The 25,525-nt window shown below is 37.4% G+C and overlaps 1 protein-coding gene across 1 annotated transcript in view; it reads left to right on the top strand.

The window, feature by feature from the left end:
- Positions 1-4,170: 4,170 nt before the first annotated feature.
- Positions 4,171-25,525, top strand: part of ADAMTS19 (ADAM metallopeptidase with thrombospondin type 1 motif 19) — a 170,443-nt gene continuing 149,088 nt past the window's right edge. Inside the window, exon 1 of the mRNA XM_050328889.1 lies at positions 4,171-4,285. Within this exon, the coding sequence (XP_050184846.1) occupies positions 4,171-4,285 (115 nt within the window). The remainder of the gene's footprint in view (positions 4,286-25,525) is intronic.

Genomic DNA, 25,525 nt, shown 5'->3' with positions numbered 1-25,525 from the left:
ACCACCACGAATATATTCCTTTTTTAACGTCTTTAATATATCAGCATTTCCTACCAAAAATGCCCTAGAAGTCTCATGCAATTCAGCCTTTCTCTACTTTTAAATCCTTCTACTCTCCTCCTTTTTACACCACACTCTTTAAATGGGACACTATTGCTAAATAGATCTCAGTCTGCTTTCAAAATCCACTTCTTGCTTTCCTGCTAAAGACAGTTTTGCTGACCGTAGAGACAAGACAGGCCATTAACAAGCTCCTCTTCAAGCACTGTACTTATGTCCAACACTTTTATGGCTATTACTCATGTCCAACTCAAGGTCACCCTGCTCTCTATGACTTCAGAACAAGAGCGACTCAGAGCATAGGTCCCAGGCTTATTTCTACTTGAAAAAAAAAAGCTCTAAAATATTTGCACCATAATAACAAACTGTTCAGTACAACCATTTGCAAAACTGCCAGCAGGTCAAGCCTGCCCAGTTATCTGGCTCATCAATTTTGTGTATCTTTAGTCAGATTAGCTACTTTCTGCTGAAATCTCCCCCTTCCTCAGCTGTCACTGTGAAGTGCCTAGAAAATAATTTCAGTAAAAGTTATCTATGTTTCCACATGTCTCCTGTTAGTTCTCTTTGTACAGAGTATTTCAGTCAAACAAATATTAAACAAAGCTGTACCAATTGCAAAATTTTGCAGATGGAGAAGAGAATGGTTGGTTGGTTTTTTATTCCTTTAAAAGAGTATTAATTAATTTCCAAGGAAACATAAAAAAGCCATGCTTTCATTCAAATTCATGACCTGAACAAGCAGTATATTTCTAAGACTTATTTTATTTTTTTAATTATCTGCTGTCTGACAATATTAATGACAAGTTACAAGACTTATTTTTGCAAACAGTTTTTAGAAGTTCTGTGATGAATTTGCTCTGAACAGCTCAGTTTGTTTCTTTTTGCCCTGGCTATGTGAGACTGCAAGAAGCGCATGTTATTGTGGTGATTCTAGAAGCACTTTCAATTCTAATAGGGAGGGTTATTGAATTGATATGGCATGGCCATACCATATATTACTGACAGAATGGATAGGGACATTTTTTTTGAGGGGAAAAAAAATGTTTCCATACTAAAAGTACAAAAAAAAAAATAAAATTCTCTAGCTGTGTGCTCCCAGGAATTAGAAAATAAGAAGGGCAATTCATTCTGAGATGTTCTACAGACCTGAGACTTTTTCCTACAGTCTTGTTGGAAGCCATTCATTTAGGCAACCACTGAATGAACCAAAAAAATATATATTTTTAAGATGGTTAAGATGAAACCTTTGTTTTGCAAAAAGAGAAAAGTAAGATTCTGATGTATTTGTAGTCTCAGAGTACAAATTGAAATTCATAATCAAATGAAAACAGTAAAGGATGTGTGTGAGAAATTGTGGCTGTGCGTACAGAAAATAGAGCAGAATATAGAATACACACATATTTGTTGGTAACAGGTTAAAGAAGTAGTAACTTATTGAAGAGAAATTTACTGCAAATCACAAAATCTACCATTAACTGTTAAACAGAAATGACTACCCACTGAAAACCATTGAAAAAACCCTGTCCTTTTGAATTTATTAGATTAAAGAGATTAATCAATGATCTACTCAGCAACTGATCAGAGAAAACTTATCTTTTTTTTGCCTACATTTGCATGCTGTTGTTGATTATAATTAGGTAAGGTGCATACAGCTGAAACTAAACCGGTTTTCAGAGCTTCAGTACCTGCCATATCTGACCTTTACAATTTTTTCTGAAGGTTAACATTATTCTAAAGGTGTTTATAAGATATTTTTCACACATCCAACGTGACTTTAAAAAAACCCAGCTTTTGGCCTCTGTGAACATGCCAGAAAGACTGATGAGGAGAAGGTATACGTGCAGGAAAAGCAAATGACTGCAAACTTGGTATGAGCGAATGCAGAATGGAAATTACACTCCCAAGGATCCGAGGAGTAGGATTTTGGAGGAATTTTCCTAGAGGGATAAAAAGGGACAAGTTAATTTTAAGTGAAAGTTTACATATTTATGGAGGGCAGGGCAGAAGAGGCCCATTTGCAGTAAAAAGGGTCTAGACTTAATATTTCAAGATGATCTTTCCAGTTTTATGTTCTCACATCACATTAGAGCAACATAAAGGAGTGGGTGATTTTTATTATGCAGCTCCACACATGAGAAAGTGTTAAGTCTTTAACCCAAGAGAGCCTGAGTTGGCTTTTGAAAGGGATAGTACTCAGCACAATACTCAGTTGGAACTACTGTCTAAAATACTGAAAAGTATAAAAGTTAAATGCCCATTTTCAAGAAATTGCTACTTAGTAACTTACATCCCAGTCTCTTAGATAAGTAAGACTCTACTAGAAATAGGATTTCTTTTCTGAAATCATGTGGTTGCTTTTGAGATCTGTACTCATCAGCTCTTGTAAATGCATGATCAGAGAAAAAATCTTTTAAAAAAACTCCTTTATTAAAAGGCCAGCAGAAAAGGATAGATATGTTCTGATAATATATTTCATATCTTATTATTTTTGATTCAGTATATGACTTGATGTGAAGTTTCAGCTTCATTTTTATGTCTAATATATTGGATAATTCTGAAGCCCCAGTTACCTATTTTGCCACGATATAAAGTTGCTACATTTAAATGAGAAGCAGAGTTTTCAAATATTAGGCAGTTTTGCTATTTCTGTATTTATTCAAGTAATCAAAACCACGTATCAAAATTTGTTACTGTTTGAACATTGCCAGTTATTTTTTAGGCTAACTATTTATCTGTTATTTTTTAGGCTAGTTTTGGAGTGACAGTTTAAGCTAACTATTGTTTTAGCTGACAGTACTCCACAAGTTGTGGCTCAGCGGACATTTGCCACATTTACATGCTTAAAAAGCACAGCTTGTGATTCTTAATTAAGTTTATGGTTAGGCAAGGTATCCTTTCTAAAAGGAAACTTTTGGAAAACACAGGCAATTAAGCCAGGTTGCAACCTTGCATAAGCCTTTAATTGGGAATAGACATGACGAGAGTGGAAATAAATGGTGTATCAATATTGGGCCCTTTTTTCCTGTGAAAAGATCTACTATGCTTGTGAGTTTCACTGTCCTCCTGCCTACACCAGTACATCTGAAGTTGAGCAGTAGAGTCCCCAGGGAATGCTTTCTCCTGGTTTCACAGCATAGTTCTATCTCCTGTGGTCAACAGCGGGCAATTAATCACAAAAAAACCCCAATTCTATCCAGACACATTTATATTCCAGGTGTCCTCCTGCAAATTTAGGCTGTGAATGAGATTATGTCTGCCTCTTTAATGTTGCTTGCTCTGTTGGTTTTACAGCACAGTACCCCCAAGTGGCCTGTTTAAGTCAGAATTCAAACACAATAGTTCACTGATGGGTTTTTGATGAACACAGCTGAAACTGGACTAAGATTAAAAAAGTAAAGAGGGTAGTGGGGAGCATTTCAAAGAATCCTATGTAAACAAGACTGCAGCTAAGTGACTATGTCAGAGGAAATGAATGTTTTACTTAAAATCACTTAGAAGACAATCAACCAGATTTTCACTTCAGCAGCCTGTGGGTCCTGGCTCATGGTTTTGCTCAGAGTGTCTGTAAAATAGTAACATTATCTTTGGAAGTAATTTTCCCTCCCTTCATGGAGGACTTCTGTGATCATGATCCAAGAAGGACTGGGGTCCTCATACTTGTTATCACGTTTATCACATGGAATTAAAAACAGCAGGGCATGTGGTAGACTGATGACAGTGACACTGAGAGGATGGCAGAAAGGAGATGAAAAGGAAGAGGGAGCTTCATCTGTACTTTTTTTTTTTTTTAAATTATTGGTAGATGCCCCAGTATTTATTCATGAACTAAAATGTGGTACATTTTGTACTGGTAGTACAGGTAGTCAGTCAGCCTATTGAAGTAAAAATTCTCTGGACAGTTGTCCTCAAGTGTTTTGATTGAAACCATGTTGTTTCAAACAGGTGAAGGGTCATATTCTGTCAGGACCCAAGTGCTTAACAGCCTCACTGGATTCACTTGGAGGTGGAGTCAATGCTGGCTGGTAACAACCAGGGAGTGTGCAGTACCTTCTTCCACATGCAGCCCAAGTCAGAGGTACTGGCACCATAACTGGCTGGAGACTGCTGAGGATGGTGGAAACACCTCTTGCCTTTACTCACCACCCAGTGAGAGTTATTCTGGAGCAGAATGCTGAAGCAGATGATGAACAAACATTTGTTACAAGGTCTGCCTGGCTTACGTATGGTAAGGGTGTTTTCATCAGATTTGTTCACACCATCAGCATAATCATTACATAAAAACTACTGAATACTGCAGTCATTCTGTCTTTTACCACATATGGTAGGATATCATGCCTTGTACTGAGGTTTCTGGGATATAATCCTTCCTCAACAGTGTCGGTTGATTCACCTGAATGAAGGGCAATAATGTTACAGCAAACAAAGGATTTCATGCAATGTCATAACTTCAGGATTTTTCCTCATTTTGGAATATGAAATACACAGTACTCTATGTGTTTAGGATTTGGTGTCAAAGGTAAATTTTATCTCATTGAACTGGATAGCTGAATGATACTGCCATTTGAAATACCAAGTTAAGATGAACCACATATTGTCAGAGTCCACACTGTGATTTATATAGTTAATATGCAGGGTTAATACAGGTGATGCCAAAAATGGCTGGATGGAATTACAGTAGCAGTAGTTGTAAGTTACCACCTTACATTTTGGATTTGATTTCTTTTTCACTACCTAATTATCTTATTAAATAAAAAGAAAAGAAAGCGAGAAATTAAAATAAAATTGAATACTTAGGATTTGAAACACTACTATACAACTCTGAGTACTCAAGGATCTTCTGCTAAGGGCCACATTCAAAAAACTCTGTCCAGCTTCCCTACTGTGGCAGCTCACCCAAAGCCAAGGCTGCATGGCTTGCATGGGGTCCCATCAGCAGAACTGGTGAATCTGCATCTTCCTTTCTAGAAAGATGCATGAAAACAGAAATCTCATTACTCTTTGGTAATGATCGTGACAGTTTTAATTATAATGAAACTCTGTATGGTAGATTAAAGAGCTAAATACTGAAACTACATGAGGAAGCTGTAATCTACTCTCTCCATTTCTTTTATTATTAATGGGGTTATTGGTTAGATGCTGGCAACACGCACAGGATAAGAAGTTTTCTGCCCCAAAGGACTTACGGTCCAAGGACCTGATCTTGCTTCCTGTTTCAAACAAGTACTAGCACAGCATATGCTTTGTGTTTGCTCATTGACTAAGGTGTTTAAAACCGCAGTTTATTCAGGAAAAGCTCCCACCAATATCAAAAGAAATTCTGGCAATTCTAATATTTCGGTATACAGTTTGTGAGTCCTAGCTAGTACTAGTATCTGTTTAAAAAATAATCGATACAAGCTGACTGGCAAGAATATTGATGTAAATCAGATTGCAGGTTTGTACATATGTCTAATAAAATAAACATTTTAAACTAGTCCTACAACCACTTATTTCTGCTGTTTTGATGATGCTTTTTTTTTTTCTTTTCTGATCACTTGGTTTTGCTGATTTGTTAACTTCCTGAATTTAGATTTTATTACATGAGTTCCACTTTATTCTAACGTTACCTCCCTGCCACTGGATACTTTTTCCTCTAGAGTCCTATCAAAACAAGGGATTAACTGTATAGCTAGCCAGTTTTCGGCTATTCATCTTGAGCTTGTTATTCAAAACTGAGAAGATCACACAACTTGGATAGTTCTTTGCTTGGGGTCTTTTGTTTGTTTGTTTTGTTGTTGGTCTATGGGCTAACTAGGGCTGCATAAAATATGTTTATACCTCAGAACTGAAAAATATAGCTTTTCTGCACTTTTAAATTATCCCTGTCGTTTTTGTAGATCTTCAAAGAACTCCAGTAGTTCTGTGAGTAGAATGTCACATAATGTTATTTCTTCTTCAGTACCCTGTTACACAGGTATGTATGAAGATGGCAGAATATTTTGTTGGCTTTTGTAAAGAAAATCAAAAACTGCTACAGGCTGAAGGTTAGAGTTTCTGCAAACCACATCAAGTTGTCTATCACAGTTTGAGAGTGATTACTGCATGTTCTGTCCTTTAAACACAAACTCATCAAGAGAATAGCACTTATATAGAAGCAATTATTTTCTCACTTGGTAGCCTTCACCCATCAGACATGCTGGTGTTCACAAAGGAAAATTTAGTAAGTGTTCCTTATGAGGTAATAGTGTAAAAGCAGAGGAAAGTAGCTCTGTCACTCAGGAAACCTGAGTTTCGCATAATGACCCCCTTTCAAGCTGTCCTGCTTAAACAACATAGTCCTAAAACACATTACTGTTTTCATTCTTAGTTTCCATACTGAGACAAAAGAAAGCCCTGTGAATAATCTTGGTCTTTCAAGAAACCTTTTTCCTTTTTTTTTTTTTGTTTTGTTTTTGTTTTTGTTTGTTTGTTTGTTTTGTTGTTGTTGTGTTTTGTTGTTGTTGTTTTTTTTTGTTTGTTTGTTTTAAATCTCTTCTCCAGGTTTTCAGCCTATGGGACACTGCCTGCATTTGGTCTTACAATGACCTCTCATTTGCTGAAATCCTCAGTCAGTCATTAATCACCTCCTGTCAGGACTATTGCGATTCCCTCTTCATAGTCTTTATAAATCCATATTATCTCAACTTCAGGAAGACTGAAGTATCATAGCCAGATCTGTCTATCCAGTAAATACCACGACATCAGCTTCATCTTCTGGACCATTCCATAGCTTTCTACTTCAACTGACCTTCTAATCATCTTCAAAGTTATGTTTTTCAAAATGTTGATAAATTGCTCTAATTCACTGTATTAAATTTTTGTCCAGCTATACCTAACTTTACTCTCCTCTCTTGATATCTTCTATGTCTCTGCTCCGTCATTTGACCTGACTACTAACGTCTTATTCTAGGCAGATGAAATTGCCCATCTTTGGAGTACCTGTGTGACCAAGTGAATTTAAATCTCATACTACTTTTTTTATTTTAAGATAAATTGTTGGATTTTGTGTGAATTCATGTATGATATTGCTCTATACAGAACCATTCTTGAGAATTTGCCAAGACAAGACTTCACACTGGATGACTTAAGCCAATGTATGTGATTTCAGTATGGCTTTTGTTTACGTAAGTCACCCCAAAATCAACTATCTTCTGTGATTCTGTAATTTGTTCTTTTTCATTCTCTAAATTGAAAAGGGAGTGTACAGTAAAAACACATACATAAAATCTGTAGCTGCATGATGAAAATTGAAGGTTTTTAATTTCATAAACCAATGTATTTAACCAAAGATTTAAGCAAGCAATAATATTTTAATTTTTATTTTTTATAATGTTAAAAAAAATCTTTATCTAGATAAAGATCTCAAACAGATTTGATGAAAATTCTCTACTATGAAGCATTTTATAAGTTATGAGAATGCTTTAGAGAAGGAGAAACAAATTTAAACAAAGAATTTAAATAAAATCCACACTAACTTTTTATAGCAGAGAAGAGTTTTTCGCTAAGTCCCTTCCAAGATGAGTAAAGACCCCTTCCCTGCCCATAGAAGTATAAAACCTTTGTGAGGCTATGGGGATGTTGCATTTTCCCTCTGAAAGAACAAACATATGACAGTCAAAACCACATCATACTGCTGCAAGCCTTAAATTTATCCCAGCACCCACCTTCAGGCAAACTTACACTGGAAAGCTTCCTTTCTAATAAATGGAAATGGATATCCCTGGTTGGAATCACACTCAAAAGGTTTTTATTTCATTCTTTCTACTGGTCACATCTTGCTACTTTATAAAAAAATATAAAAATTCAAACATAGATATTTGATAAATTCTGTGTCCCAATGGGGTATATTTATAACATGTGATCTCTGTTTTCTCTCATTCCTTAGAATGTTGACTTGCAAACTGAAGGAGGATGTAATCGCACTACAGGAGAATCCTTTCCTTTACCAGACTAATTAAAGGAATTTCTTTTCTGTTTAAACTTGAAGGACTGCTCTGTAAATTCTAATTTAAAGTAATAAGGATGCTACAATCCAGAAAACTGTACTTATGAAACACCCTGACTTTTCAATGAGGTACAAAACTTCACATGCGTATGAAAGCTGCCAGCAGAAGAGTAATAGAGAGAAACAGAAACAGAAAACAGAGACAAGGTCAAGTCTGGAATATTTCAGAGGCTGAGCAAATGACAGAGGAGTGTGATAGAGGCATGAAGGAATAGATTCCTGGAAACTTACTTTATAATTAGAATATGAGTCCTGAGTATCTGTTTGGAGGACACTCTTCAGCTGCAGTTTTGTTGACAGATTAAATAACTTTGTGTTTTCCTTCCATATAATGGCAAGGTCACCACAACTTCTTATATTCAAATCACAACAGGACATACTGACAGCAGCTGGCTGTTCTCTGTTTCTTTTTCTTATTCTAACAGTCAGAAAACAGGGAACAATGTATCTCAACAAAAATGAAAAGAAAGTATTATAAATCAGAATTTTGTAATTTCTCTGGAGGTTGCTACAAACATTGCTGTATACATATCAATTAAATGCCAGTGCAAAGGCTTAGATGGTCACATTTTGCATAATTTAAGCTCATCTGTACATTTAAAAATGGTTTAAATAGGATACTGTGAATGCAGGTGAAATTGATCTATAATTACCACTTCATAATTTTAGAATTAGCAATGTGGAAACAGGCCAGTCTTTTCCATATAATAACCTGATTAGAAACTTGTTGGATTTTTTTCCCTTTTTTTTTTTTTTTTGGTATAAACTACCACAATTTCTTGATAGAATCTTGTAATGTGAAAAAGCAAAGCCAAACGTACCAAAAGAAAGATTATTTTTTTTAACAGTGAAGACAGAATAAAGAGACAAAATTGAAAATGGATGACCAAAAACTACAAGATTTTCTGATCTACCTAAAAAAGCATCTTGAAAGAGACTTATGAATGTGATGACAGTACAACTCAGGGAAAGGCTTCCGAACCATCAAATTAATGAAGATGCTTTGATTATTGCTTAAGCTGAGATTTGTCTGCAGGCTTTCCCCCTACCATGACATAATCACTGTTATAAGCACTCCTTCAGTGCAGAATTAAACACATTGGTTTCCTTGGACCATTTCAGCTCAGACCCCCAAGGAAAGAGAGGTAGTAGTGCTGAGGAGCTCCAGGGACAACAATTGCAATTGCAAAGATACACAAAGTTAGAGTGAGGGTTATTAAATAACACAATTACTACATGAGGCATTGCAACAGCAGACATGAATATGCTCTTCTGAGAGCCTAAGTGAATGAGAGCAATTTAACTCCAATTAGAATATCACAGAGCCCAAGTACATAAGCTGTGGTCTGAACCATGGTATATATATTATTTAAGAAATGAAGCCATGCTAATTTGACATGGCTTGTACTGAGAGTACAAAAGAATAATATTATTTGCTACCTAACCCTTGTGCTTACCCACGTAAATACAGTCATAATTTCAGCCAAGAGTTTAGGTTGCTCAGGCAGTTTTGCTGAGTACCTCTAAAATGAATGTTTCCTACAAGAATAGCTAGAGCCCCAGATAAGAACAAGATGAGTTACTACCTGTTTCCATACAGAAGTAATGATATCTGCTACCTAATTATTTATAATTGATCTAATGAAATCTCAATTCCATCGCTTTTTAACTATCACTAGACATCATGTTGGAAACCAGGGGGAAGTGAGATTGCAAAAGAGTTTAGCTGCTTTTCCCTCTCTTTTGAAATAACTGAGATCATCACAAAACTATTTTGCTAAAATGACATGCTTTAAATTAATATTGCCTTCCAAATAATGGATATCAAAGAATCACAGAATCAGTCAGATTGGAATGGACCACAGTGGGTCATCTGGTTCAACCTCCCTGCTCAGGCCGGGTCATGTGTCACAGTCTGAAATAGTTAATGGCTTATACACTGTAAAATCACCAAGAGACTTTTTGTGCACTGTAGCAAACTGCAAAGAAACAGCTGCCCACCCAGCAAACAGACATGGAAGCTGCAACTACTGAGTTTCATTGCTGGATCCAGTGGGCAGGATCTATCTCTCTATCTCTCTATCTCTCTATCTATCTCTCTATCTCTCTATCTCTCTATCTCTCTATCTCTCTATCTCTCTATCTCTCTATCTCTCTATCTATCTATCTATCTATCTATCTATCTATCTATCTATCTATCTATCTATCTATCTATCTATCTATCTATCTCTTTCCACCTTTATCTTCTCTTCCTTCCCTTATGCACTTCCTTAAGTGTAATTTTTATGCTTTAATATCGCTATGCTTTAATAGTGCTATATTGTTCTATATTGCTGTGCTTTAATATTGCTATATTGCTACAGAAGATAACACCCAAAATGGTAACATACCTTTTGTTTACCTTTGAAACAAAATTGTTCTAAAATAAACCCTACTATGTATGTTTTCAAGCACCAATTATTCAGTACAGTTTCACTCTAATCCACACTAAGGGATTTATTAACAAGAACCTGGGTTACCCTCCCCTTCTGGGGTGGGTCTTAACACCATGCAAGAGCACATTACACAGGATTGCATCCAGATGGTTCTTAAGTATCTCCAGTGAGGAAGACTCCACAACCTCTCTGGGCAATCTGTTCCAGTGTTCACCTGCACAGTAAAGAAGTTCTTCCTCACCTTCAGGTGGAATTTCCTGTGCATCAGTTTCTGCCCACTGCCTCGTGTCCTAGTGATTGGCACCACCAAGAGGAGCCTGGATCCATCTTCCTGGCACACCCTTTTTAGGTATTTATATACATTGATGATGTCCCCTCTCAGTCATCTGCTCTCAAGGCTGAACAGGCCCAGCACGCTCAGCCTTTCCTCATAAGAGAGATGCTCCAGTCCCTCAATCTTTTTGCAGCCCTCCACTGGACCCGCTCCAGGAGCTCCATGTCTCTCTCATTTTGAGGACCCCAGAACTGGACCCAGCATTACATATATATATATGGAAAATATATAGAGAGATATATAGCCACATGCAGGAAATACACTCTCTTCTCAGAGACGTTGCTATGACTGTTAAAAAACACCTTACTTTGGAGCATAATATCACTTGCTGTGGAGCCATCTGGTATGTAGACGCAGGGCAAATGGAACTGAGACGCTGGAGGATGAAGACCTACAAAATCAGGTTGCTGAGGAGCCTCTCATACTGTACTTACAAATAAATGGGTACCAGTACATATTAAGATTTTCAGACAGTGACTTTATTTTTAAAACTGACTTGCACTGAAATGTTTATTTTGTTTAATACTTTGGTGCAACAGGAAGTAATAGGTGTTCATATTATGGGCTAACACTGGCAAATAAACACACAAGGCAAGTAAAATTTTGGAAGAATCTGATTCTTCACCTGCATTTGGGTTACAGACTGTATCTTTGACCTGGCCCAAGAACAGAGACATGTTTCTAGAACAACCATAAATATTATTTGTCAAAATATTTAGAAGACACTGTCATATTTTCCCGCATATGCCATGAATGAAGGGGAAAAAAACCCCCAATAGTCAGCTTTTTCAGTCTGAACAAAAACATTTAAGCCCCAAAGCTAAGCAGACAAAAACTGGTTCATTGACTGAGGGTAGGTGGGACCATACCCAAAACAATTTGGCAACACCCACAGTAAAGCTATGGTCACTGGAACTTCCCCAAGAGCCCATAAATCTCATTTTCCAAAGATAGGTTTGCTAGAAAACAGATGATTTGGCACTCTACTTTTCAAGATCGTGCATACCTAAAATAGTGGCAATAATGCACAGACCGATGAGAATGACTTTGGGTATTGAAGCTTAGGGTTAGATATGAAATCACTCATCCCAGTCCAACAGGAAAACTACCTCAGTAGCAAAGTACCTTTAGAGAAATCGTGTGGTGTCATTCATACTTTGCTCTATCAAATGATATTTTGGCATCAACGAAGTGCAGCTGTCGTATTTAATAGAAACCTGGATGCAGTAAGCCTGTAATATTTAAAATTGATGCTAGATGAAAAGAGGAATTGCAGATGAACAAAGAAGCAAAAAAGAGCAAACAGAATAATCAATAGGGTACAGTATCTGAAAGTCTTTCCCATACAGAAAAAAGTGCTATATACCTTGCAGGGGAAAACAGCAGTAATAGTTTGTGCTGGAGTCCTGAAAATTTGGCTGACAGAAGCTGAAGCAAGGTAAGTCCTATCATCCTAGCATCCTGCAAAAATTAAGAGAAGGACTGATATGAACCTGCCAGTTTGTACAAGAACATCCTAAGTGATAACATTAGGACTAGTACCCCTACCAAAGCAGAGAGATCCCTGAAATATCTGTAGCAAAACTAATGTTTGTTCCTGAGGGGGAATCCACAGATCCAAGTCATTGAGACACATCACATATACATCAAAAGTACTTGATACACTTTGAGTGCTCTGTATTCAAACACCTTTCCTTAACTACACAGAACATGCCATATTATTTGTGTTTAGCAGGGCCTGAAGCTCTAATAAATTAGCAGAGTATCACCAACAGAGATGTGCCCAAAGCAATCCCCATAAATCCTGGGTAAATGGGGCTTCTCACCTAGTAGCTTTCCTGCAACTAACAACTGAGTTGTGCCTCTTAAAAATCTGGCTTGCAAAAGTCAGTTATGCTGTTATAGGGTTTTTGTATTGCTCTTTCTTGGACTACCTAAACTAAAATAGTTTGTTCTGCTTCTGTGCTCATCTTCACTGACAGCTGGGGAAATGTGCTCATGTTTTTTTTTCTTCACAAGACACGGCTATTTCCAGAATGGGAAATTCTTTATTAAGAAATCTTGTTTTACTTCCCCATTACCAGTTGTCTTCTCAGTTGTTTTCCCTTCATGAGCCACTTTTATGAGACGTAACCAACTTATGAATCCTGTAATAATGTTTGGCTTGTTGCATTCATGATAAATATCTGTGCTGCATGTTCTCCTTGACAAAGCTCTCCCGAAAAACACCCCAAATCTTCACAAAATTCTTAGGGGACAAAGAGATCACTCTTACAGACCAAATAGGCAGAACATAGCAAATGAATGTATTTTTATATGAAGTGTTTATTATATCTATATAAACACAAAGATTTTTTTTTTTTTAATATACTGGCCACATTGTCACTTTTTCAAGCTATGTTTAAGTTTGTGAAACGGGTTTGCTTCATTTCCTTAGGAGTAACTGAATAGTTGAGAACATAAGCTTTAACTTTTGGGTGTTCTTGCTTTTCATATGTCACTTGACCTTGTTGCTGCTCTGCAGCTGGGTGAACATCAACCCTGCAATTTGGCAGAAACAAGAATGAAGACCTATCAAGGGGATTGAATCCCTTAGGAAAACAAAATTTGGGAATTTCACAAGGAAGGAGCATACTATCAGTTGCTTTTCTTGTTCAGGACAGTGCATCATATCTGAAAGTAAAACACAGGTTCTGTCACATTTAATTCAGTTTGAAGATAATTTCTGGATCCAGATTTGTACAAAAGGGAAATATATGTACATATTGTCCAGCTTTAAAACAATATGTCCACGTCTTTGCTTGGTTTATTTAATTGCTTTACTGCCAGGGACTGAAGAAAGCCTCTCTCTTTTCTGAATGAGAGTCCCATGCCATTAAAAAAAACACCAAATACTTTGAGTTTACTAATATATACATTTCTGCCCATCCCAACCTCACACAAAGTCCCATGTCTGGTTTTCTACCTAAAGCATGAAGAGGGTAAGAGTTTCTTTTAATAGCTGAGACTGTGTATAATATGTGTCAGGGTTTTCAGGTGTCTCTGAAAAGCTGAGAATGAGCAGATTATTGGAGTGTGATACAGCATTGTGAGGCAGACTGATGCCCAGAAAGACAACTGCCCAGAGAAGCTGAGTTGGCTTGGGTTCATTCTGCTTGCAAGGAAAGTGGGACTGCAAGGTGGGTGTGCTGGCACCTTTGGGATCTTCGGGGGCACTCAGGGACCTGAAGGCCCAAAAGGAATTTAACTGTAAACAGGTCCAATCTGATGCATCTGAAAGAGGCTTGTCCTTGGAGGAATGCAACTCCAGCAGAAAAGGCAAGACTTAATCAGCCAATATCTGTACAACTGAAAATGTACAGAGCAATAAAATTATCATGAAGACCAAGCACAAGTAAACTAAAAGATTCCTGTTACCTTCACTGGACTTGGGACTGGTCCCACAAATAAACCCATTTGCTGTTGTTGCAACAAATTTTTGAATTTTTAGGGGGACAGGTACCTTCTTTCTTACATGGTCTTGAAAATCTTGAGGCTTACTACAGAGCTGTGTACTCTATAATTCACCATCATGCTCTGTGCTGTGTGGCAACTCTAACAATTAAAGAATTTACAGTTTCTTTACTCGAAGCATATGCCAAATCCCATTCTTACTCATGGCATGGTGTGACTGAGCACAGTGAAACTAGCCAATAGACCAGGAGTTATCGTTTGCATTTTCTAACAGAAGCATAAGCAAAAAGTGAAGATTTCTTAAGAAAGGAAATTTTTTGTGCATGGCATCTAGCATTTTAAGTTATAGTTCTATTTTGAGTAAAGCAGAAATAAAACGTTTAATGTATAGTAAATGCTCAAATGGACACATTATGCCGTGATGGTGTTAATTATGCTCATATCAGAAAAGTCAGATTAGTTTGTCTGTTAAATCGTATTTCTGCTTCTTATAAAAAGTTTATATATGCTTGAAATTAACCTTATATGTATTTGTTTTGCTTTAATAGCAGCATATTTTATGTGATTTTTCATTTCCAAATGGGTTGCTTGGCTGTTAAGAATGAAAATCCCCTAGTTTTTGGTAAGTATGAAAGAGACCATGACCCTACTGAACAACTTCATACAAATCTGTACATATAAGGATCTTTTCAATAGGCATATCAAGTGATTTTACTTTTCATGCTATCTGTTCACCTCAGCCTCACTTTACCAGGGCCATACACACAAGTTTTCTTTCCTGTTCAAACCCCACTGCAGCTGAGTATGAATAATAAGAAGAAAGTTGTTGAAGACAGAGAGGTGAGGACAAAATCACTGGCAAGACTTGAGCTGGGTGAGGAAAAAGGCCGTGGAGTGGAGGATTTAGCTGTGGGAGATAAGCTGTGGGTCAGTGATATGTAGGACAGCAAAGAGTGCTGGAATGGCAAGAGTCAGAGCTAAGCTGGGAGATCTCAGGAACTGGCAAGAGAATACTGACATCTGTCTAGGCAGTGCTTAAAAAGTTGAAATTTCAGAAGCTGGCTGCATCTTACCCATTCTGGGAGACACCTGTGTATTGCTGAGACTGTGTTCAGAGGCATCCAAAGACGAGGAAAAAACAGATGAAGATGTTACAGCAGGGACAGTGTTTGTGATAGCATCTTCAAAGTTCAGTAAGTATTTCAGTGAAGTAACCATTCAGCAAAGGATTCCCAAAGTCACAGAGTGACTTTGCTACAGCTGGAGAATGAATTCAGGAGGTGTAGTCTGCAACAGGGAGGCAGCACTACTTTCAGAGTGACATTACACTGCAGTCTGAAAGGTAGAATGGCTAGTGATTTTTCATAGTTTTAGAGCAGAAAAATGCACTTTGGTCTACATGTTGGTACAACAAAAATGGAATGCAAGTCTGTGAAAGAACCATAACCAAATGCTACTATCAGAGCTGAAGGCTTTGAACAAATCAGAATCAAAGTAAACATCCAAATCACTAAGGCTTTAAGACAAACCTAATTGTCCCCAGTATGTTTCTGCATCAGTAGCAAACAGGATTATTACCTGGTGTGCCAGAAAGTATTTGAGGGGAAGACAGCGTATGGGAGGAAGCAGTGCTCGTGAGGGAGAGTTCTGCAGCACACAGGTACTGACCCCAGCTTAGCAAAAGTTAAAAGTAAGGGTTGTGGCAGTGCTGGACATCTGCTGAGCCTTCCTGTCAGCGTGCTCCCTGGGGTGGCAGCTGTGAAGGGAAGGGGTGCCATCCACCTCGTTCTGGCTACTGAGAAGGAGGTAGATGTTGGGCTTTTCATCCCTGTAGAGAGCAGCTGTGCTCTGCATCGAGAGCCTTTGCTGAGCAGGGTAGTGGAAGGCTGCAGCCTTGCAACGTGTGAAGGAACAGTTTGTCTAACATGTAGCTTGTTTTTCATGGATGTGATGTATTGGAAGCATTTGCCTTATTCCCTATGGAAATGGTGGACTACCAGCTGCAGAGCATAATTAATCTCAATCTCAAATGAGGTCATAATAATAAATATCATAAACATCGTAAAGTACATCTGATGGTCTCCTTCAACATCTGTAGTTTCCTTAGCATTTGTGGCAGTCATCGCTTTATGGAACAGGAAAAGATTATTATTTTTGCTAATAAAAATTAGTCTGGATTTTCTCTGTTTCTATTTTTCCCCCTCTCTATTCCTACACTAACTCTCCTAATCTCTTTTGAAGTAATCTGCTATTCAGATCCTTTTTTAGGCTAAGGCCCATTTCCCTCTAAGAAAATCTTATAAAGGGAGAGGGAGTAAAACACCATGATACAAGGCAGACACTGTTTTGCAGTAGGATTTCTTAGATTCTGGCATAACAATTTCTCTGCAGTAAATGTATGTTTTCCATCAGACTTTGCTCTACCATGTGGCCTAATCTTCTTGATACTGTGCCCAACATATTATGAGCTCAAACTACTATTTCTTTCCTTTGTACAAGCCAGTAATATAAATGTTAGAGCAAATGGTATAAATCCCAAAGGAAAACACATATCTATTTCATTGGGGTTATTGGTTGCCAGTGGGAATAAACAGATTTTTGTCTTTGAAGAGTTCATTAGCTTCTAAGAAAAAAAAAAAAAAAGGGCAATACAAAAAACCCTTTCTAACCTTGTAAACCTATTGGGACACAAACTCAAAACTTCATTTAGTGTTTTTGGGAACGTCTGCTGACCTTGGCTTTGACAAACCTTGTGAGCTGTATTTTAGCCCACACAGCTTAAGATGCTCACAATTAACTTAGAAGATATCCATTACTGCTTGTGTCCAAGATGAAAAAGGGTGTTGGTTCAGAAAACAACTGCCTGAGTTACCACAATGAACTCCTCTATTACAGCATCCTTATTGCCAGCTCTTCCCTCCTATCTGAATATTTACCTTTTCCTCAAGGTTGGCCAAGGGAATATCTCTCCTGGACAGTCCAAAGAACCGATCAAAATTCCCTGGAAATCCTATCCCCACTCAGAATTGCAGTGTTTGCAGGAGGTGCAGATCCCCAGCAACCCATCTCACTCAAACAAGCAAACAAACTAAACCAAAAAAAAAAACCTAGAAAGACATAATGGGTCAAATACTGTGATTCTTGCTTGATTTAAATTGCTATCAACAGTGAAAGGATGTCAAGAAAATACCAGTAAGTCTACTTGTTTTGTTTTCCCATAAGACATTCTCATCCTGTTGTTGGTCTTGTCCTCACACTGAATCCCTGGAGGGAATTCTGAAGAACCACTTTTAATCATATGCACTTCACAATAAAAATCATTTTACAAAGTGGAAAAAGAGCCTTTGGATAAACACTGCAAGCAAAAGGTGGAAATTTTTTTTTTATTTTGAATCAATTTTATGGGTTCCATACCCACTTAAAGGAATGGTTTTATGATGAAGAACGTTATGTAGAAAGAATCAAGTAGTTAAACAGAATAATTTACATCCAAAATGTTTGCATGAGAACTTGGAAATGCTAGTAAAATAATTAAAATTTTCAGAGCTGTTAATACAAATTCCTGAATAAATTCGAAAATGGAATAAATAAATATAATTGTACTGACAAATGTAGTATATCTATTTGAAATGGATTTCAAAAACTATCAGGAGTGTTTGCAAATATATTTCAATGTAAATTCAACTTTTATAATGTGAGCTAAGTAGTAATTACTTATTTAATAACTTAAGTAATTAATACCTGGGTTATTCACAGTTTTATATACAAATTATTTATTTGATCCAAGACAACAGTACCAAAATATTCATAACAAATTGTAAGCTTTTGAGTTGTAAGCTTTTAAGTAGTATTTTTTTTTTCTATATTGGTAGAACTGATCAGAGAATATAACTTCAGGTTTTCTTGAAATATGAAATGTCCATAGGGAGATTATTAGTGTTCCAAGAACAAATCCACAGTAACCTCAGGATTCAGATTTCTGTCATTATCATCTTTACATCATTTGCCTTGTGGCTGCCTTACACTCACCCACACTTGACTGTCTGCTTAAAAATACTGAAGATAACAGGTTCTTATTTTCACTTCACCTGCAATTCATGAGTTTGTTTGAATTTCATGCCCAGCCCTTCTCCTGGCACAGGTATTGGATGTTTTTCATATATAGTCTCAGCCTCACTGTGAAATGACCTGTAACTGGCAGTATGTTATCAGAAGCTCCTTTTTTCATGTAATGTCATTAAAGGAATGAGATCATTGTCATCAACTGTAGAGGAAAAAAAAAAAAAGATGGAGAAATTGCCTAAAATGTTTGAACTACATTTTATTCTGGTGCTGATATTTTTTCATGTCCCTGTCAGGACAGTGGCAGGACTGTGTCCAGATTTAGTGACCCAGCTCACTGTCAGCTCTGGGCCATCATGAAGCAGAACCCACGACCCTTTATGTGTTCACACAATAAATAGTTATAGTCACGAATACTCTTTGTAGACCAAGCAACCAAAGTGTTTACTCTTCAGAAAACATATTCAGCATTTTGCAGTATGCCTCTCCATGCAAATAAAGCAATTCTAAAACATTTTAAACAATCTAATAAATATAACAAATATCATCATAATATCATCATAATTCTTATTCTTATAAAAATATTGTGGTTTCGTGTGTACCATAGCCTCAGAATTTACAGATTTGTTTGGAGTCAAACACAGAACCTGAAGAGCTTGCAGAGAAATTTGAATTCAACTAAGAAATTTCTTTACTAATGCGAACAGAAGGAGCATAAAGGTTGCGGCCTTATGTAGTGAACACACAATTGAAAGGGAGGACAACAGGGGAATAAATCATAATTAAATTAGTACTTTACATTTCCAGAACAATGCTAAAGTTGAAGGGCCAAGGCAGAATGGCTAGACAGCATGAAGAGTATGGAACTAGAAATTATTATCTTAAAGATGAAAAGAGAGTTTTACTAATTTTCCTGCCCAAGGTCAGGAAAACTTCATAATCTTCATTGCAGAGTCCTGCAACGTCCTCCCTTGTGGCACAGTCAGGCTCAGAGGGAGGTCTTTGCAGCAGCTGCTATCCCAAGCTTCACCAAAAGTTGTTTCCAGCAGAGATCAAGAAGCATTGTTGGTTTCCTACTACACAGAGTGAGATCCCACATGTAAGGAAGATTGAGGCGAAGTGAATGGTGATGAGAAGGGACTTTTTGACAAATTACCAATAATCATAACGACACAAAAGCAAATACATATAAATTACTGGTATCTATAAGCTAAATATTTCTAACCATTAGTAGTGCTATAGACCAACTTTCTAATAGGAATAGCGATGGGAAAATAAGACTCCTGAAATGGTTCTTCATCTATTTGTAGGTGATATTATTTGGTATGCTGAGCAGACAACAGGGTCCAGTGCTGCATTAGGACCTGCCCAGTACTGTGCTTTTTAGAATGTAGAGACCTGCTCTTGCCTGTTACAAACAGTGTGGCTAGTGAATTTGTATTTCCTTACTGAAAACAGTCTTGTAATATTTATTCCTCATAATACGAGATATTTCAGAAAAATGAGGAATCGTTTCTACTCTGAAAGTCTCAGTGAACAAATACAGAATCTAAAAGAGAAAAAAAATCAGTGAGGTTGAGTGAAGAGTTTTAACCAGGATACTGCTTAGTCGATGGTATTAGAATCTGAAGGAAGAACTACAAGTGGACTTCCAGGAATGTGGTATGACCCCTGTAATCTGCTGAGTTTTTTGAAGTGTGATTTGAAGGGCAAAACTTAAAAGGTACCGGTTTTGGTAGTACAACAATCTCAAACAGGGGACTTGTACTAGCACATCCCTAAGAACTGTATACTTAAGCATAGCTTAAGGTGTTTGCATCTTTCCTGGGCCTGTGTCTTGGTTTAACCACAGCTGGCAGTATGGGACATCCCTTTGGTCAGCTGGGGTCAGTTTTCCCAGATGGGTACCCCTCAAAACTCTTGTGCAGCCCAGCCTACTTTCTGGCAGGGCACTATGAAGAGCAGAAAAGGCCTTGACACCGCTCAGCAATCACTAAAGCATTGGAGTGTTACCAACACTGTTTTCATCACAAGTCCAAAACACAGCACCATACAAACTGCTATGAAGAAAACTAACTCTATCCCAGCCCAAACCAGTCAAGTCCGTCCATAATTTCTGTCACACTTGCAGTATTCATTAAAAATAATTTTATTTTAAGGCATAGCTGTCAAAGTGCAAATGAGTATAGGTGCTGACATTTTGGGCATGGAAAGCCAGTTTAGGATGGCTTCCAGCTTTAAAAAAATCAAAATAGAAACAGCAGATGCCTCAGCATTTCTCTGTGAACTTCTGATGCTCCAACCTTGCAAGCTGAACCCACGGGCAATTTCTGCTGAAGTCTGAAGTACTTTTATAATCCATGTGTGATTTTTTTTATGTAGAAGCCTAACTTTTATAGTATAAGAAAACACGCTTTTACAGTGCAAGAAATCCTCACCTTCTTTATGGAATGAAGAGTTCATTTCTTGAGTCATGTGCATTTTCACTGGCTTTATGTAAGCTTGACGACACGATCCAAAAGAATCTTGAGATTCTGTAGGTATTCCGTAGGTTCTGTAATCATTGCACTGTGATATTGTTGTGGTTTAACCCCAGCCAGCAACCAAGCACCACACAGCTACTCACTCATTCCCATGCCAGCCGGGTCAGGGAGAGGTTTGGAAGGGTAAAAGGTAGAAAACTTGTGGGCTGAGATAAAGACAGCTTAACAGGGAAACCAAAAAGTTGCACACACAAGCAAAACAAGGAATGAATTCACTGCTCCCCATGGGCAGGCAGGTGTTCAGCCATCTCCAGGAGAGCGGGGACCCATCACATGGAACAGTTACTGGGGAAGGCAAACGCCATCACTCCAAACATTCCTCTCTTCCTCCTTCTTCCCTCCCCTTCATACACTGAGCATGATGTTATTTGGTCTGGAATATCCCTTCAGTCTGTTTGGGTCACCTGTCCCTCCCTGTGCCTCCTCCCAACCTCCCATACACCCTCAGCTCCTTGCCAGCATGGCAGTATGAAAAGCAGAGGTGGCTTTGATTCTGTGTAAGCTGTGCTCAGCAATAATAAAAAACATCTCTATATTATGAACCCTGTGTTCAGCACAAATCAAAACTACAGTCCTACATTAGCCTCTCTAAAAAAAATTAACTATAACCCACACAAAACCAACACAGACATATTTTTTTTTTATGCATGGTAGAAGTAATGTACCTTGGTTGTACTCTTACAAAAATAAAAATCAAAATTTTAATTAATTCATGCCAAGCTAGGTCATCTTCTCCTGCTTTCTAGGTTGACTGCATCAGGATTCATTGAACATAGCTTGCACCACAATTTCTTCCACCTTTCCAGGTGCTGCTGCTGCCTCTTTTTCCGCTGGGCATTTCTGGTATTTCTGATTCCAAGCTCAAACAGGCCTAACAGTGTCTATTAATTCTGATTCCTCTCTGCACGCACTATATCTCATTTAATATTAGAGTGCTGGATTAGCTGGAAGTGGTGGTTTGATACAACATTATAGTTTCAGGTACAGTTATGAACATTAACATTTACTTTAATGTTAGACACAGGCACCACTTGTTAACAGTGGCACATTATCAGTACACTAACGTCACTACCCAACTGCATGTTTCATTACATTATTGACCATGAGATATCCTCAGCCTTTCTAAATTGCTATCAAAAGTTCATAGCACTTTGCTGTTGATTTATGGTGCCACTTACTTAAAACTCTAGTGGCATGGCACATACCACGGGTGGAATCCTGACAAAACGAAATGACCAATGAATTTCCCTTGCAGGAAATCTGGTAACCCTTGTAGGTTACCAGACATATTTATTTTACAGTTTTTCCATTTCCTCTTTCAATAAATAGCAATGTTTTATTTTTTAAGTAATTAAATTTAGCTGAGTAAAATACTTTTATTTGAACAAATCAGGTGTGAAGAAACTTAGTACAGTGAGCAATTGCAGTACCCATATAAACAACAAATCCTCTGAACAGCTTCAAAAATTCATACTTTCTGTAAGTAGCAATAAAAGAAATAATTAAGGTTGTTAAGGACCCTGCTCGTTTATCCTGCCTTTATCTGGATCCTGCTTTTCACAGAGGACTGGAGATAGCAACAGTGCAGTATACAGAATCTGTATTATATATAAACTCCAATTAGAAACAACCCAAACACATAATGATTAAGGATTTCCTAGTTAAAGTCTGGATCACTTGTTGGTCCAGACTGGCTATAAACAGCTCTGAAAAGCATTTGTTTTGCTGTCTGTTAGACTCCAGTAAACCATTGTTCTCACAGTTATAGGTGCAATGCTACCCAATAGTCCTTTTCAAGACAGCATAGCAATATCCTGAAATATCACAGGAGATAACTAGAGTGTCAGTGACAAAGATGCTGGTAAAGGCTGTTTTATGCCATGACTGTTCAAGAAAAGAAATATGTTAGCTTTCTTTTCCATGACATCTGTAACATCTCATTCAGTGACTAGTTCCAAGTAATTGTCTACTCTTGGGGCTAGTTGAGTGTTTCATGATGAGAATTTTTTGTTATACTTGGATAAACTCACTAAAACTCAGAATTGACTTCTGGCTTGCAAAGAAAAAGGCTGGCTTCAGAAAGGACAAATTTTTTTTTGGCTTTAGTTTTTCAACAGTATCTCTTGGTGAGACTCTAGAAGCACTGGGGTAGTTTCAAACTGATAAATAAACCAAACACACAAGTTGCTTTTGATCAATGAGATTACTCAGAGAAAGCAAGATACCACTTCATCTGTACTTTGAACTCGTGGAAATTTGCTTTAATTCTCAATTCCCTGTGCACTGACAAATTCTTTGTTTACCAACTTGCTATCAAATGTTCCTCCTATGACAACACATGTAGGCAGAACAAAAAAAAAAAAAGCAGAAACTTAATTTTCTCATGTTTTATGTTTTGTGGCACAATACTGTGCCAGTCCTTGCTGCTTGCTTGCCACCTCACAGTAAATGGGAATCAAATGTAAACTCCAGCCACTGATGGTTATTGAGCAAAAGGGGGTATAACCATAGTCCAACATGCAAAGATAAAACCACCATGGAGTAATTTATTTAAATTATTTATAGACCAAGAACACTCTTCTGGGTCCTGTACTCCTGCTTTCAAGAGAATTTGTGATGGGGATAAAGCAGTAATGTCTGTATCCATTACTCAGCTTTATATTGTAATTTACTAGGTACAACAGCAGTAGCTGTTGTTCTTTTGTTCAGGGTAGGTATGGAAACAAGTTTATAGGGAACTTAAATAAGCAAAATTAGTCTTGTAAAATCTCATCGTAAGAGTCATGGCATTGTCCTACCTACTGTTATGGGGCCTGAAACTGGGAACTCTGTCCCAGAGCTTTCAACTGAGAGGATTACCAGGATTTTTTGGTAGAATTTCTCAGAAAGAAAATTTCTGCAATGTTCAGCATTCATTTAATTTCCAGATGTAATAAAAAGGTTGGGTTTCTATTTTGATCTTATTATTTTGCTTTTGAACCTCTTTTTTTTTTTTTTTTTTTTGAACTCTCTTTAATTTTATTGGTTTCCATGTGACTCAAAGACAGCTACTCTCAGAAGGGGGCTACCAGGGCAGGTGAGAAGGTCTTCAGCATTCAATCTAAGATTGACTGTTTATTCATGAGAATTGGGAAGCAAAGTCTTTTTTAATGAAAGGTTCTCCATAGTTAAAGATTCCAGAGGGGGCTACTCTGGTCTTTTGCGAAGATGTTAATGGGTAAAATTCTTTGGAAATTTCTGTTTTTCACACAAGGAACTCCAATTTGACTATGCTAAATTGTAATCATTACTAGGACAATCCTGGCAGAACTGACAAAAATGACTGATTTATTTCTTACCCTCTGATCCATGATGTGCCTCTTGTTTGGGTTATAAATAAGCAATGTCCTGTTTCTGTTGTGCTGTAGTAAGACCAAAGGGCCAAGTCCTTGGACAAAATTTTCAAGTATAATACTCAGAGACTCTCCACTCCTTTTCCTATGGGATTAGAAAGGACTGCCTGCACACAATTCTACTCCTGCAGAAGCAGGTTCATCACTAAGCATAGTTCCCAGTGTCTGTTCTTTTTGTTTTACATACTGGACTTTGGAGTAAATTCTGTTGTTCCAGTGTGTTTAGCTCAACTTCCATTTATTTGGCATTTGTAGCACTAAGTCTGCTTGTCTCTGTCATTATTACAATTTCTCTCTTTTTTGCTGTAACAACCATTTCTTTGTTTTCCTTTCTGTTCCTATATTCACTCCTCATACCCTCCAGGTAGCCAAATTTCACTACACACTCAAACCTTTACCATATAAAAGACCCTCTGGAGTGAATAGTAAGATACTATTTTTCTTTGTGTGTCTGTCTGGTCCAGATGCCTTTCACAATCACTTACTAAAACTTACTGAAAGTATTGTATTTGGGGGTGTGCCCAGGGGAAAATATTCATGCTCTCAGTGGATTTTAAATTGTTCCTGGTATCCTTGTTTTTACTGAACATAATCTAACACTAAGCTTCAAATAGATGTCCAGAACAAAACTGGACTCTAACTTTCATGGCACAAATTCAAAAACTTGTTATGATTGAAGGGAAACATGGCAATTCAGGCAAATATCTTTCCATGCAATTAAGCCATACCTCTATGAGGTGTTCCCAGCACCTCAAAGCTGGAATCCTCAGTTTGTACTGAGAAAAATACAAACTTCTTCGCATGCCTCTCCTCAGGCCACGAACAAACACATTATACTCACTACGGATTCTGTATTTTTGTTGATTAAATGAAAACTAAGTCTTTCTGAATGGTTCACATCACCTGAAGGTGAAAAACATCAGTATTTCTTGTCACCAAAAGAGAAGACAAAACCACTAAACCAGTGCATGAAGTAAACAACTTCGGTATGGAGAATCATGAATATAAATCTTCAAGATAAAGCATCTTCATTTCTTATACAAGAACTCATTTGAAATAAATATCACACTAGAGGGGAAAAAAAAAAAAAAAAAAAGAATCAAACCTCCAAGTTGCTCCTACATGAATCAGTTTTGTAAAGACACCATCAAGTGCCAGAATTCAGGGATACACTGGTATATGAAAATGTCCAGTCTAGGAGCATATTACAACCTGTCCTTGTC

This window comes from Myiozetetes cayanensis, unplaced genomic scaffold (genome assembly GCF_022539395.1).
Source record: "Myiozetetes cayanensis isolate MyiCay16 unplaced genomic scaffold, myiCay2020 scf4, whole genome shotgun sequence".
In the NCBI taxonomy this organism is placed as follows: Eukaryota; Metazoa; Chordata; class Aves; order Passeriformes; family Tyrannidae; genus Myiozetetes; species Myiozetetes cayanensis.
This window is presented reverse-complemented; position numbering and strand designations above follow the sequence as displayed.